This window comes from Ovis canadensis, chromosome 1 (assembly GCF_042477335.2).
Source record: "Ovis canadensis isolate MfBH-ARS-UI-01 breed Bighorn chromosome 1, ARS-UI_OviCan_v2, whole genome shotgun sequence".
In the NCBI taxonomy this organism is placed as follows: domain Eukaryota; kingdom Metazoa; phylum Chordata; class Mammalia; order Artiodactyla; family Bovidae; genus Ovis; species Ovis canadensis.
Genome location: NC_091245.1, coordinates 52,299,738 through 52,314,433, shown reverse-complemented (window position 1 = coordinate 52,314,433; position 14,696 = coordinate 52,299,738). Strand labels below are relative to the sequence as shown.

The window sequence follows — 14,696 nt, the reverse complement described above, 5'->3', positions numbered from 1 at the left end:
GAAGAGATGTTATCACCAGCCACCAAAATGCTTTATGCACTCGTGATAAATTGACCAATTCTTGCTATTTTTCTTTAGTAGTGTTTATTCTTAAGTTCAACAGAAGTCTTTTACTCAACTATAGCTTTAAAGGTAATTTTCTCTTTTTTTTGTTTTACAAAAGTTAATGTTCATATTTATATAATGATGAAAACTATCATTTTCCCTAACCTTTATTCATTCACTGTGCTCTTGCCTGAACTCGGTAGATGGAAAGGCCAGACAAAGTCACTTATTTTTATTTTTAGGATAAGTAAATATGCTCCTTGTTTCCTATCTCTGGTTGTGAAATTGTTCTTATAGTTTCTTGGAGGTATGGGAATAGGGCTTGGCATGCTAATGAAATAGAAAACCTATGAAAACTGGAAGAAAATAAGGAGTTGCTTCAGTGTAATCAAAGTGTGTTATTGGTCTTTTTTTTTTTTAAGTGCTTCATGTCGAGCAATAATATACAAATATGGCTATAAAGAAATATTAGAAAACCCAAGCTGATAACCTTCAAACTCAATTCATGTTCTTGTTTGCTTCCAGACTATTTTAAAATCAATATTGATTCATAATTTTATTTATTCTGAGATGTGTGGTTATCCAGTAATTCATGGCTGTTCTATAGCACAAATTCAGTGCTTTGTCACAGTAGTCAAGAAAAATCATTTTTTCAGAAGTACATTTCCATTGCCCCCTAACCGTGCATCTTTCAGCATTGCCTATAAAACCGGTCTATTTGGAAGCAGCCTGAGTGTTTTATGTATGTTTTCTTTTGCTTGCTCAGTGGACACGAGGTTGCTTTTTTAAGGTATTTCTTCTAAGGTTGACATTCTAACTAAATGTTAACAATTTGTGTTCATATAGGGCAGATTATTTCAAATGATGATGCAAGCTATTTAGAAACCAACCCTGTGGATTTAAAGTGAAATCGAAAAAGTTGCTCAGTCGTGTGTGACTCTTTGCAACCCCATGGACTATACAATTCATGGAATTCTCCAGGCTAGAATACTGGAATGGGTAGCTTTTTCCTTTTCTAAGGGATCTTCCCAACCCAGGGATCGAACCCAGGTCTTCCGCATTGCAGGTGGATTCTTTACCAGCTGAGCCCCAAGGGAAGCCCCCTTAAAAAAAAAAACTTTGAAAAAAAGATTAAAAATAATCTTAAAGCAAGAGATTTGATATTCCAGTGTTTTGTCATAGGCTGTTTTGTCATTCATATGTTGAGGAAGTTTTTCAGTATGGGGAAAGAGCAACCATCAGAAGATCGTGATACCATAGTATTGTTTGGTTTGGATCAGTGCTGAAGGAGTCTTATTTGCATATCTGTTCATCTTGCCATGTCCAATGTGGGGTCATGTTTCTGCTCAAGAGGAGTTTCTGGAACGCACATCATTTTCTGCAAGAGACATTGCCATCACGAGGTGATGAAGCACGGTACTATGCCCTTTCTTTCACCCCTACCAAGGGTATTCCTCTGCGGTGCTTCTGGAATTGCCTCATGTTCTTTCATTGCTACAGTCTCAGTCAGGCACCTACCACCATCCCATGTCTGAAATATGACAGCAATCTTCGTGTTGGTTCCTCTGCCTTTGCTTTTCTGTTTCCTCTGCATCTTGCAGAAGCATACACGTGACGATTGTGTTACCTTCCCAGAAGACTTGAGGGGCTTTGTAAATCCTCCAGCTCCTGATGGTGTGCGTCATTCCGCTGACTGCTCTCATGTTTCTTCCCCCAGATTCTCTCTTTGCTTTGGCTCAGCATGTGCTTTTGTCCAGCTTTCCCAGGTGACACAAGATTCTATCCTTTAAGCATGCTCAAAACTTCTTTCTTTCAAAAAGTGATTTCATAAATGTTATGCCCAGCTTAGTCATTGAAAGCATTTAGAATTGTTGGTGTCACTTATAGTCAGTGTGACAATCCAACTAAAGTTGGGTTGTATTAATTCTACACAGATTGACTTTCATTATAAGGGTGATTTACATATACTTTACTATTTTCCAGTTAGATGGTCATCCTGAAGGAAGAAATTGTTTCCTTCTTTTTTCATTTTGTACTTTTTGCTACTATCTATCACTTTGTAAATGACAAAATGGAATTTCAGAGAGAAAAAAAGCAATTCTATCAAGATCACACAGCTTGTAGTGGCAAAGATGACATTTGATGCCAGGTAATTTGATAGCAATTTTTACTCACCAGTATGAGGTACTGTCTCCCTTACTTCCTTTGTTAACTCCTACTGATCTTGATATTACAAAATGAATGATAAATTAGTGTTAGTGATGGGGGAGTCATTTTTTTTTAATGTAACTGTGTTTTTAAGAGTCTGTTAACTTGCTTTTAATCCAAGTTGAAACCTGTCTAAAATAATTAGCTGATGATTGTCAAGATTGATTTCCTATTTGTATTTTTATAACCTAAATTAAAATAGTTAGTCTCTCAGACATGTCCGACTCTGCAACCTCATGGACTGTGGTCCACCAGACTTCTCGGTCCATGGAATTCTTCATGCAAGAACACTGGAGCAGGTTGCCATTCCCTTCTCCAGGGAATCTTGTGACCCAGGGATTGAACCCAGGTCTCCCTCATTGCAGGCAGATACTTTACCACCTGAGCCACCAGGGAAGAGTTCACAATTACATTGACATTATTTTTAAACTTACCCTATAAACATTTATTGAATGCCTATTATGCATACACCAGGTACTGAAGCAGCTAATAGCAATAGAGCAATCCCCAAAGTCTAGTTTCTTCCCTAAATGAGTTATCAATCCAATAGGAGGAATAGTCATGTGTATTAGCTTCCTCTTGCTGCTGTAATGACTCAGCACAAATGAGGTGGTTTAAAATCACACAGACTTATAATTCTGGAGGTCAGAAGTGCACAATAGGTCTCAGTGGACTGAAATCAAGATGTCGGCAGGGCTGCATTATTTCCTAGAGGTTCTATGGGAGACAAATCAGTCTTTTTAAATTTCCACCTTCTAGAGGTCGCCACGTTCCTTGACTCATCACTCACTTCAGTCATCAAAGCCAGCAACGGCCAGTCAAGTTTTTCTCGTGTTGCCTCACTTTGACCTTGTTTCCGCTGTCACATCTCCTTTGACTCTTCTGTCTCCCTTTTCCCTATTTAAGGACTCTTGTAATTATACAAGGCTCACCTAGATAATCCAGGGTAATCTCTATGTCTTGTGATTTTCCACTTAACTAAATCTGCAAAGTCCCTTTTGCCATGTAAGGTAACATAGTCACAAGTTTGGAGATTAGGACATGAGCATCTACCTACCACAGCATGTAAACAAACACCTTGATGATACAGTATGCCACATGCAACAATACAGTATACCATGTGCAATAATAGAAATACATGTCTCAAGATGAATGGAATTAGCTACCATGATGTAGGGGCCAGTCAAAGTGGGCTCCACTTACTGGCATAATGACCAGTAGAATGTCTTTTGTCCTTGTCCTTCTTGAAAATGAATGGAGAATTTGTGAACACAACTGTAGACTTCCTTTAGCCATTGCCAAGGGAACAAAGAGGGGAAAGTCCTATTATTCAGAGAGCACTGTATAAAATAGGAGCTTCCCTGGTTAGCTCAGCTGATAAAGAATCTGCCTGCAATGCAGGAGATTCCAGTTCAATTCCTGGGTTGGGAAGATCCACTGGAGAAGGGAAGCGCTACCCATCCCAGTATTCTTGGGCTTCCCTGGTAGCTCAGATGGTAAAGAATCCACCGTTCTTTACCAGCTGAGTCACTTTTGGAGGGGAACCATAGCAGTTCAGAATTGCTAAAAGATCAAGTTTGAAGTGAGGGGTGGTAGGAGATGAGGTGGGTAAATGGGCCAGATCGAGAAAGGCCATATGGGCTGTGAAACTGCAACATTGTCCACTAAGAAATGGCAAGGAATATGGCTCTTTGTCCTTCATTGAGACTTAGAGGGAAGGGAACCTTTTCCTTTGATAAAATGACAGGTCCTCATTTATAGATACACCAAAATAAACGTAATTGAAAAGTAAAGTAAAACAAGTATTTAATTATTCCCAATTCTCCACTGACTGTTGTAGAATACTAAAGTAAGACAACTTTGTACCACACTATTTCCCCATGCTTGTTGGAAAGTAATCTGATGTGCTTGCTCATAATAGTTCTAAGTTCTCGGATACTTGTTTGGCCCACCTTAGTTCCCCCTTCACACTCTAAGTCACATTAGATTATCTGAAGGAGAACACCTGACGGAATAACATTAAATGTCTCAGATTTTTGCTTTAAATAACTGATCAATGGTAGTTATATTGTCATTTTCTTTGAGAAACAGATTGCTTTTAAGAAAGAAAAGTGTCTGGGCATGACCAGCTGCTTTGTCTTGCTGTTTTCATTTGACTGAGTCATGTACAGTTGGCACCCATAAACTGAATTAATTACCTGGACTGTTTTTCATAATCTTCAGGAATTATTTCTAGTAAGAAAAAATTGCACTGTATGCCTGCAATATAAACTGTTAGCTATAATAACAAATGTGCAACTGTCTATAATGAATAATTTTTAGTGATTCTATTACCACAACAGTTTTGGTGATCAGAGAGTCATAAGAACTGATGAAGCTTTTAAAATGATTACCTAATTTTAATTTCTTTTCTTTTCCTTTAAGTGAGAAATATGAATTGCACTTAATTAGCTGAGCTATGTGGTAGTGAAGCATTATAGCTCTTTTTACTTAGCTGGTCCCTCAGTCTATTTATTCCAGAGATGCAATTAGAGCACATGAGAGCCTCAGAAAAAGCAATGCCCTGTATTGATTTCAGGAAATAAAAAAATTTGCATGACAATACAGATTCTGTCAGCACATGGGGCAGGGTGAAGTTATCACTTTCCAGCTGCTATTACTATATGAAATCAGCTAAATTTTATCATTTGACTGAGGTCTTAGTATATTTGCAACTGAAATATAAGGCAGCCAGAAATTACAGCAAAAAAGTATCAGCTTTTCAGAAGATACTGCCATCCACTTTTTCACTTTCTAAGGTACAAATCACACAAAAATTGGAAGCTAGCCTAGACACTTTTAAACCAATTTTGCCCATCTTTTTGGAAAAGAGAATAATTACAGGATCAATATAAGTTTCCAATGTCTTTCAATATATTTTCTTTCCTCACTCATCTATGAAATTTCTCTAAGGTCACTATCTAGAAATTTACTGCCAGGTAGCTCAGCAGAGGCTTTGGGGTCAGACTGAATGCCACCTCCACCTCTTGTTAGCTCGCTGAGCTAGGGCAAATTAGCTGTGACTCAACTTCCTCATCTATAAAATGGAAGGATAACAGTGGCATACATCATAGAATTATTGAGAGCATTAAATGACAAAATAAATATGCCAGTGCTATTGTATTGCATAGTTCAAGGGGGGACTATTCACATTATGTTTGTGTAGAATTGTAAAAAATTACATATGTGTGTAAAGCTGTTTTAGCAGTTCCTGGTACAAATAAGCATTCATTTAATAATAATATTTCTGTGGAATTTATAATCCTTCTTTCTTGAAATTCTTGAGTTTTCTTGAATGTCACTTTCTGCTTCTCTTCCTATAACTGTTATCTCTTACTCTTAATTGTGTGTTTCCCAAAGCTCATACATATCCAATGATTTGCTTTTCTCTTACTTCATTAGGCTTGGTCTGTTATGTATAGCTAGAATTACAGACAGTGCATGAATGAAACAGAGGTTAAGAATAAAGTTCAGAATGGAATCAAGTGACCTCAATTCAGTTCAGTCACTTAGTCATGTTTGACTCTTTGTGACCCCATGGACTGCATTACGCCAGGCTTCCCTGTCTGTCACCAACTCCTGTAGCCTGCTCAAACTCATGTCCATCAAGTCAGTGATGCCATCCAACCATCTCTTCCTCTGTTGTCCCCTTCTCCTCCTGCCTTCAATCTTGCCCAGCATCAGGATGTTTTCCAATGAGTCAGTTCTTTGCATCAGGTGGCCAAAGTATTGCAACTTTAGCTTCAGCATCAGTCCTTCCAATGAATATTCAGGGCTGATTTCCTTTAGGATGGATTATTTGATCTCTTTGAAGTCCAAGAGACTCTCAAGAGTATCCTCCAACAGCCAAGTTCAAAAGCATCAATTCTTTGGTGCTCAGCTTTCTTTATGGTCCAATGCTCATATGCATACATGACTACTGGAAAAACCGTGGCTTTGCCTAGATGGATCTTTGTTGGCAAAGTCATATCTCTGCTTTTTAATATGCTGTCTAGGTTTGTCATAGCTTTTCTTCCAAGGAGCAAGCGTCTTTTAATTTCATGGCTGCAGTCACCATCTGCAGTGATTTTGGAGCCCAAGGAAATAAAGTCTCTCACTGTTTCCATTGTTTCCCTATCTATTTGCCATGAAATGATTGGGACCAGATGCATGATCTTAGTTTTTTGAATGTTGAGTTTTAAGCCAACTTTTTCACTCTCCTCTTTCACTTTCATCAAGAGGCTCTTCAGTTCCTCTTTGCTTTCTGCCATAAGGTGTGTGTCATCTGCGTTATCTGAGGTTATTGATATTTCTCCCGGCAATCTTGATTCCAGCTTATGCTTCATCCAACCTGGAATGTCACATGATGTACTCTGCATAGAAGTTAAATAAGCAGGGTGACAATATACAGCCTTGATGTACTCATTCCCCAATTTGGAATCAGTCTGTTGTTCCCTGTCCAGTTCTAACTGCTGCTTCTTGACCTGCATACAGATTTCTCAGGAGGCAGGTCAGGTGGTCTGGTATTCCCATCTCTTGAATAATTTCCCACTGTTTTTTGTGATCCACACAGTCAAGACTTTGGCATAGTCAGCAAAGCAGAAGTAGATGTTTTTCTGGCACTCTCTTGCTCTTTTTATGATCCAGCAGATGTTGGCAATTTGATCTCTGGTTCCTCTGCCTTTTCTAAATCCAGCTTGAACATCTTAAAGTTCTCGGTCACATACTTTTGAAGCCTGGCTTGGAGAATTTTAAGCATTACTTTGCTGGTGTGTGAGATGAGTGAAATCGTGTGGTAGTTTGAACATTCTTTGGTATTGGCTTTCTTTGAGATTAGAATGAAAACTGACCTTTTCCAGTCCTGTGGCCACTGCTGAATTTCTCATTCTCTCAAGTGAACTAGTGGTCTCCAAATGTGATTGTGCATCAGAATTATCTGATAGGACAAGTCTACCCCAGACCTTTGGAACTATAGTATTTGGTGTAGAGGGGCTAGATAAAATGGTTTTGGTATATTTTAGCTGTTCAGCCAGTTTGGGGATGGAAATCTTGAACCAGCAAGAATGTTAGCACTAGTGTTCATTATCCAAGTCAATACACAGGTCCTGAGTACTGGTGGAAAGTAGAGCCCAAGTTCAGCATCAGTCAGGAGGTGAAGAGACCTACCTGTTCATGAACCCCTCTGGCTCCCCGGAACCCTCTGCATGTTGAAATTTCAACCAGTGTTGAAATTTTAGTCTTAAGCTTATATTTCGTAGTTTCACTTGAGATTTGTGAAAGCAGACTTAGTCTTCAGAATTCTTCCTCAGATCCCTACCAACTTTCTATTGCAAGAATATAATAAATGTTGTTAAAAAGAGTTGTTGAAACCTTAAGTCAGGTCAAAAGAGGGAGTGTATTAGTGATAGTCTTTGGTTGCCTGTAACAGATGTGAACTAGCAAAAAGCAAGATAAAGGACTTCAGTATAAGGATATAATATATCACACAAAATTCAACCCAGGTCTCGGGTCGGGACTGGAACAGAAAGCTGAAGTCCATGAAGATATCCATCTTTGCTTCTCTTACACACTGACTTCAGTGATTTCTTTCTGAAAGCTTTCTTACTCTGCTCCAGTCTTCAAGCTTTACATTTTGCAGTTCTGATCTTTCACTGTCTATTTTAATTCTAATCCCTGGGATAGAGTGACCAGAAATGACTGGCCTAGTTTGGGTGTAATATCCAAACTAGATCCAGTCACTGATTGCCAGGAAACAGCTACAAAGGAGAAGCTTGGTGGCTTGAGACCATGCCTGTGGATTAGAGAGGAAGTCAGTTCCCAGAGAAATGGTGACTAGGCACCCTGAAATGTGTTTGTTGCCACGAGGTAGAGGCAGACAAGGCAGTCAGAAAAGGAGAAGCTGACAATTGGGTCAGAAATGAAGCATTTACAGCTGTCTCAAACAGAAAACATTCTACTCATTTCCCCCAGAGTAGGAACCCATGTTGGCTTTGTACGGCATGACCAGAGGAGTCTGTTTTGCTGCAATAAGATAGGGCAGTATTGCTCCCAGGTCCATTATACACCATGTCGGTGACAGTGGGTACCTTGGCCTCTCTATGTCTGGATTTTTGCATATGTGTAATGAGGCTAATAATAGTTTCTAATCTAACTAAAGAATACATTTATTTTTCAAAGTAAGCAAAATAATGCATGAAAGCACTTAGAACAGTGCTTAACATTTAATGATTGAAAATGTGTTAAATGTTATTGTTATTTTCACTATAACAACAGATCCTGATATTCTTTATGGAATTTATTACTTTTCATGTGATAAAGTTATGACTTCCAAGTATTTATCTCAAGGTTTGACCCAGACTTCAATTTCTTTAAAAAAATTTTTTTATTGAAGTATATTTGATTTACAATGTTGTACAAACCTCTGGTATATAGCAAAGTAACTCAGTTTTACACACATATACATTCTTTTTTAAAATATTCTTTTCCACTATGGTTTATCCCAGGAGATTGGATGTAGTTTCCTGTGCTTTACAGTAGGACCTTGTTGTTTATCCATTCTAAGTGTTATATCTTTTATCCCCCATCATCAAATTCCCAGTTTATTCCTCTCCTTCTCCATAAGACTTTGGTTTCTTGATTTAAGTTGAACACTGGACTTTCAATTGATGTCCCCATGAGCTGAATCAGCCTCATGCTCTTTTTCTCATAACAACATTACAGTTTGTTCCACTTGCTAACATTCCCAACTGTTTTAATAAAATCAACCTTAAACTGAGGTAAAAGACCAGAAGTGAAGTGAAGTGAAGTGAAGTCGCTCAGTCGTGTCCGACTCTTTGCGACCCTGTGGACTGTAGCCCACCAGACTTCTCCACCCATGGGATTCTCCAGGCAAGAGTACTGGAGTGGGTTGCCATTTCCTTCTCCAGGGGATCTTCCCAACCCAAGGATCAAACCCAGGTCTCCTGCATTGTAGGCAGATGCTTTAACCTCTGAGCCACCAGGGAAGCCCCGAAAGACCAGAAGTAACTGAGAACCACAATTTCTAGATCTGAAATCTCTTTATTTGGTCTTTTTTTTTTTTGACATTTCACTTTCACACCCTAAGTCTGACTATTCAAGTGCTTTTTATCTTCGTCATGTAATTCTGACTAAGAATGAATATACATAGGGGCTTACTAAGTATCAACCACTGTTTTAAGCATTTTTACAAGTATTAATTCATTTAATCCTCATAATATCTTTATGGTGTAGATACTGTCGTCATCCCCATTCATAGATATATGGGATTTCCTGTTGGCTCAGACAGTAAAGAATCTACCTGCAATGCAGGAGACCTGGGTTCAGTCCCTGGGCTGGGAAGATCCCCTGGAGAAGGGAATGGCTACCCACTTCAGTATTCTTGCCTGGAGAATCCCATGGACAAAAGAGCCTGGAGGGCTATAGTCCATGGGGTCGCAAAGAGTAGGACATGACTAAGTGACTAACCCTTTACAGATATGGAAACTGAGACTCAGAGAAGTGATATGATCTGGCTAGGGTCACGGCTAGTAAGTGTCAGAGAATAGGCAGTCTGACTCCAGAGCCATTGCTCCTAACCCCTAAGCCACATGACTGCTCTGTGATGACTGATGAATCTCTCTTTCCAATTTCTTCCACCACCATTTGGGGTGGGGCTCACATGACTTCACCTCTATTATTGCAATAGGTTCCTAGATGGTCCCCTTGACTTTGTACTTTGTGATAGCACTTATATACTGCTACTAGATTATTCTTTAATTAAACCCTGCTTCTACCATGTCATTCCTTTTTGAAAATCCTTCTATGACCCAAGGTCCTTGACTGTCAATACCCAACCTGGAGCCCAAAGATGTGGAATGTAAATATGCAGAATTTGTATCAGAAAGAGACCTGTCCAACTAAGTGACAACTTGAAATAATGAAGGTAAACCTAAGGTTTATTCTAGAAGCTGAGGCCTAGCATTCCCCTATCCTGGGGGATCCCCAAAGTGTGTCCTGTGGCCACTGGCCCTTCTCAACTCTGAGCTCTGGGTATTTCCTCAGATAACTTGTCCTTGTGAGCAACCAGCATCTGAAAAGTCAGATTAAAATTGCTACCTACCTTCCAAGTTACAAAACTCACATGAGATCTGGGAATGAAGTAACATTTGGAATCAAAATGGTTCATCTTCATATGAGAAAGATGAAACTACTGTTTTTTTGCATTAAGTTATAGTTCTAGGCAAAAAAAGAAATCCTTCTATGACTCCCTGTTGGCCTAGGATGTATAAAATACCTTCTGTTCCTGTTTTTTTAGGGGTTCTGTAGGCTGGTTCCATACTATTTGTTTAGGGTTATGTTTTCCTCCTTCTGTCCGATTATCTAGGACTCTAATCAGGCTGATCTTTTCACCATCCCTGTGCACTTGCTGTTCGTTTCTAACTCTATGACTTCATACTTGCCCATCTCAAGATACCGTGACTCTAGGAACTCTTCCTTACTAATCTCAACTGAATTAGAATGCTTTTCTTCCTTAGAATGCTTAGAATGCTCCTAATACTTTTCTTGTACCCCCTCTTATGGTATCATATTCTGACTTGTGGTCTTTTCTTATTTCTCTCCCTGCTCACCCCTTTGTTAGCCTGTTGAAGAAAGAGACTGTGTTTCATTAAACCCTGTATTCCCTGTAGTGCTTCTTTCAATGCAGAGCACATAATGGGCGATCAATATGTAGTTACTGAATTTAACAGAATTCTAGTTTCACCCATTCAGAATGTTTCTCTTTTCCCTTTTATTTTGTTCCAATCTTTCACAAAAATCTCACTTCTTGAATGAGATGCTCTTGACTACTCCAGTCCTCGATGAAACTTACTTTCTCAGAACTCTTGTAACACTTCAGGCCAATACCATACAATTTAGTACTTTATTATTTTATACAGTCTATTCATTGCTCGTGTACTATAGTACAAGACCTGATATATAAAGATTTCAAGAAATGTTGGTTGAATGAGTCAATATGTCAGTCTTGCCCACCAACTGTAAGGTCTCCAAGACAGGAAGCATCCTTTATGTATCCTCTGTATGCCCTCAGAGCTCTCAACGTATAACAGGTGCTTTATGAATACTAGCTGACTGATTGGCTCTTGGATTTCTGTTCCAAGTCTGTCCTCTCCTTCCTGTTGTTCTGCCCTCAGCCTGTGATTACACTGAAGAGGCTTTGGAGTCCTCAGGTCTAATTTCCCCATTGAGTACAGGCTGAGTCAGATTGCTGACACACAGGCCTCTTTTTTCCAGACCCTTTTGAAATTCTGTCTTTAATTCAGGCCTTTTTTATAGGGACAAATGCCTAGAGGAAGGGAGCAGGAATCCTTTGGTTGGGGGAGAAGAGTCAGGAGGGTGAGAATTGCAAAATATAAACCTTTGGCCAGAAATGGTTTTACAGAACTTATTACTGGGTGTACCCAGTACATGTGGGGAAAAAGGCCATTCTGTGTCTACTTTGTATTGTTTAAAGACAAGGGTAATATATGACAATTCATGTTACAACAGTGAATGACTAGGGCATTTCTTCAGATGGTATGAAGTCTGCCAGTAGATCTAAAAAATAACAATAAAAAGCAATAAAAATAACGTTTGTATAGTAAAATATAATAATGATTTTTGCATAACATATAGCCAACATGGCAGAGACCAATAGTGACTGGTATTCCAGTTTCTTAAAAGAAAGCTTCATGTACTGAGAGGAAAGGGAGAACTGAGATAAGCAAACATCTCTATTACACTGTGCACCTCACAAATACGCAGCAATACTTGGAAATGGCAGATGGTAGAATGCGTTTTTGCAGACTGGAGGGGCTTCAAGTTTTGCTCTCTTGGCTGTGATCTATGATGTTGCTGCTCAGAACAGTGGGAGAACAGTGCGCCTAAGAATATGGTGCTTAACAACTCTTCCCAGACTTGCTTCTAGCTGGAGAGAGGGAAAATGATTGACAGCTGTATCCAAGGTATAATTGATGTTTCACTGGACCAAAGAATGAGTTCAACACTGCACTAAGCCTAAGATATGAATTTTTCTTTATTCATATTTTATGTATATTTATTTGCCATTTCATTGGCTTACGTGCTTAGAAAGTTCTTTATTTTAAATGCAGGTACTCCAAGGGCACATGATCCACATTTCAGAGGACCCGTTGTCAACAGGTAAGCAGTTCTTTTCTCTGGAGTGTATTTGTTAACAAACACAGAAAACTTATTTTTTATATATATATATCATTTTCTGGTCAATGGAGAATTGTGTCTACTATGAGAAGGAAATGACTTATTTTTAGCATAAATGTCCCCTTATTTATACAGGGTAAGTATAAATCTTCCCATGAGTCATGAATATCCTCTGCTATTCAGCAGACTAACTGCCTCAATTTATTAGACTGAAGAGTTTGTGTTTCTCGAGAAGAGAAGCAAAAAACTGCTTTACAAGATTTAACCACTTTGTAGAGAAGCAGACACATTCCAGTAGTTGTTTTATGCACCTGTTTACTCTGTGATTCGCCACTGCAAATGCAGAGTTGCTATGCCAACTTCTTCCACACAGGGTATTTGTGCCACTCAGCCTCCCAAAGCAGAGAGCTTTCTCAGAGTCATCCATTCACCAATGCCACATGTATGCTTTAGGGTATTTTAAACTGCTTTAGGAAAATATCTGCTTGTCTCAACTGGTGTTTCTCCTGCAAGGTGGCATGGCATTTAAAAATTATCCAATAATTCACAGGCTTCTTTTATTATTATTTTCTACCCTCTATTCTAAGGTTTCCTGCTAATCAAAAAGGGAGCTTGCATGGTAGAATGGCTAAAAATGAAGAGAAGATTATGCTGTAGGCAGCTTTTTTTTTTTTTTTTTTGGCTTAGCATTAACTTTGATTTCTGGCAGTTGCATGTCATAATAAACTGTGATGTGAAATAATGATCAGCGTCCTTATTTGCACTTGCCAGCACGTATATTAGCATTACTGTTATGTCTCTGTAATATCCTAGCTTTAAACAGAAGTGTATCTAGTTTATTCTAATTCTGTAAGAAGCCAAGTCATTTGTTTGAGTCACTCATTCAAAGATGCACCTATGCCCTCTTTAGAGTAAGTCTGAAATCTCTCTCATTCTCTCCATGGTAACACCATGAATACATTTTATTGACCAGTGTACAAGCAGCCTCATTTGATATGGAGGTTACTTTTACTGTTCTTGCATTCTTTTTATAGTAACTAATTTGTATGAATGGCATCTAGCTTATTGACCTCAAGAGACCTCAAGATATAATCCAGATTCAACAGTAGAGACAAAAACAATGATAATAAGAGCGACCCAATTTACACAGATGAAATACAGATTAGAGTTAATGCCTTTTCTAGACATAGAGAAGAAAGCAGAGCTTGGTTTGACTGGCTGTGGGTGTGGGGAAGGAGGTTAAAATCTGTCTTCAGTTATTTAGAATGTACTGGTAGAACCAGGCGGTCCAGGTAAAGTCTAAAGCACTGTGATGATCACTGTGAGAAAGTAATCTATTCTTACTAAGGGCCGTTTGTGATGTCTTAGCACCAAAAAGCCTTCAAAGGTAAAATAATCATTGTGTATACCTCCCCTTCCCCCTAATTCTTTCGTCTAAGAATGGAGAGAAGTATTGTAAAACCATGGGGGCTTAACTATAGAAAGACACAGTTTGCTCATTGGTAACTTTTCAGATGCAGAGGTTCATAATGCCTTTTCTGGGAAAATAGTTGAGGTGTTTCAAGAGCAAGTGAGAAACCCCACTTTCTTCACATTACCTCTGCATCAAGGCCAGCTTTAATAACATGTTACTTACATAAAGTCAGTTTCTTTTTGAGAGATCCCAAGTCTTATCAGATATCCCAGCAGACCTTCACAGCATTGTCTGCTCACCATTCACAATGTTCTGTATACCTCTTCAGTTCACAAGAACATCATTTTGTGCCCAGTGATCAGCCAACTGTAGTTATTTCCAAGAGAAGTGAAGGAAGGATGGTAATTCCATAGAAGAGATTAACTTAGTTTTTCATTTGTCCCCACCTACTTAGATAAGAGGGACTTTCTGGCTGGCTCCGTGTTAAAGAATCCACCTGCCAATGCAGGAGTTTGATCCTGGGCCAAGAAGATCAGAGAAGGAAATGGCAACCCACTCTAGTATTCTTGCCTGGAAAATCCCATGGACAGAAGGAGCCTGGTGGGCTACAGTCCATGGGGTCACAAAGAGTCAAACATGACTTAGTGAGTAAACAACATTAACTAGATAAGAATTGGGCATATATGGAAGCTAATGTCCCATAATGTTGACAACAAACAGTTCTTAAAGAAATATTTATTTGACTCCATTGGATCTTAGTTGCAGCATGCAGGCTTAGTTGCTTTGCAGTGTGTGG

General features: G+C 38.9%; 1 protein-coding gene across 1 annotated transcript in view; it reads left to right on the top strand.

The window, feature by feature from the left end:
• SLC44A5 (solute carrier family 44 member 5) overlaps positions 1 to 14,696 on the top strand; it is a 450,883-nt gene that overhangs the window by 249,428 nt on the left and 186,759 nt on the right. Inside the window, exon 3 of the mRNA XM_069594802.1 lies at positions 12,420 to 12,468. Coding sequence (XP_069450903.1) covers positions 12,420 to 12,468 — 49 coding nt within the window. The remainder of the gene's footprint in view (positions 1 to 12,419; positions 12,469 to 14,696) is intronic.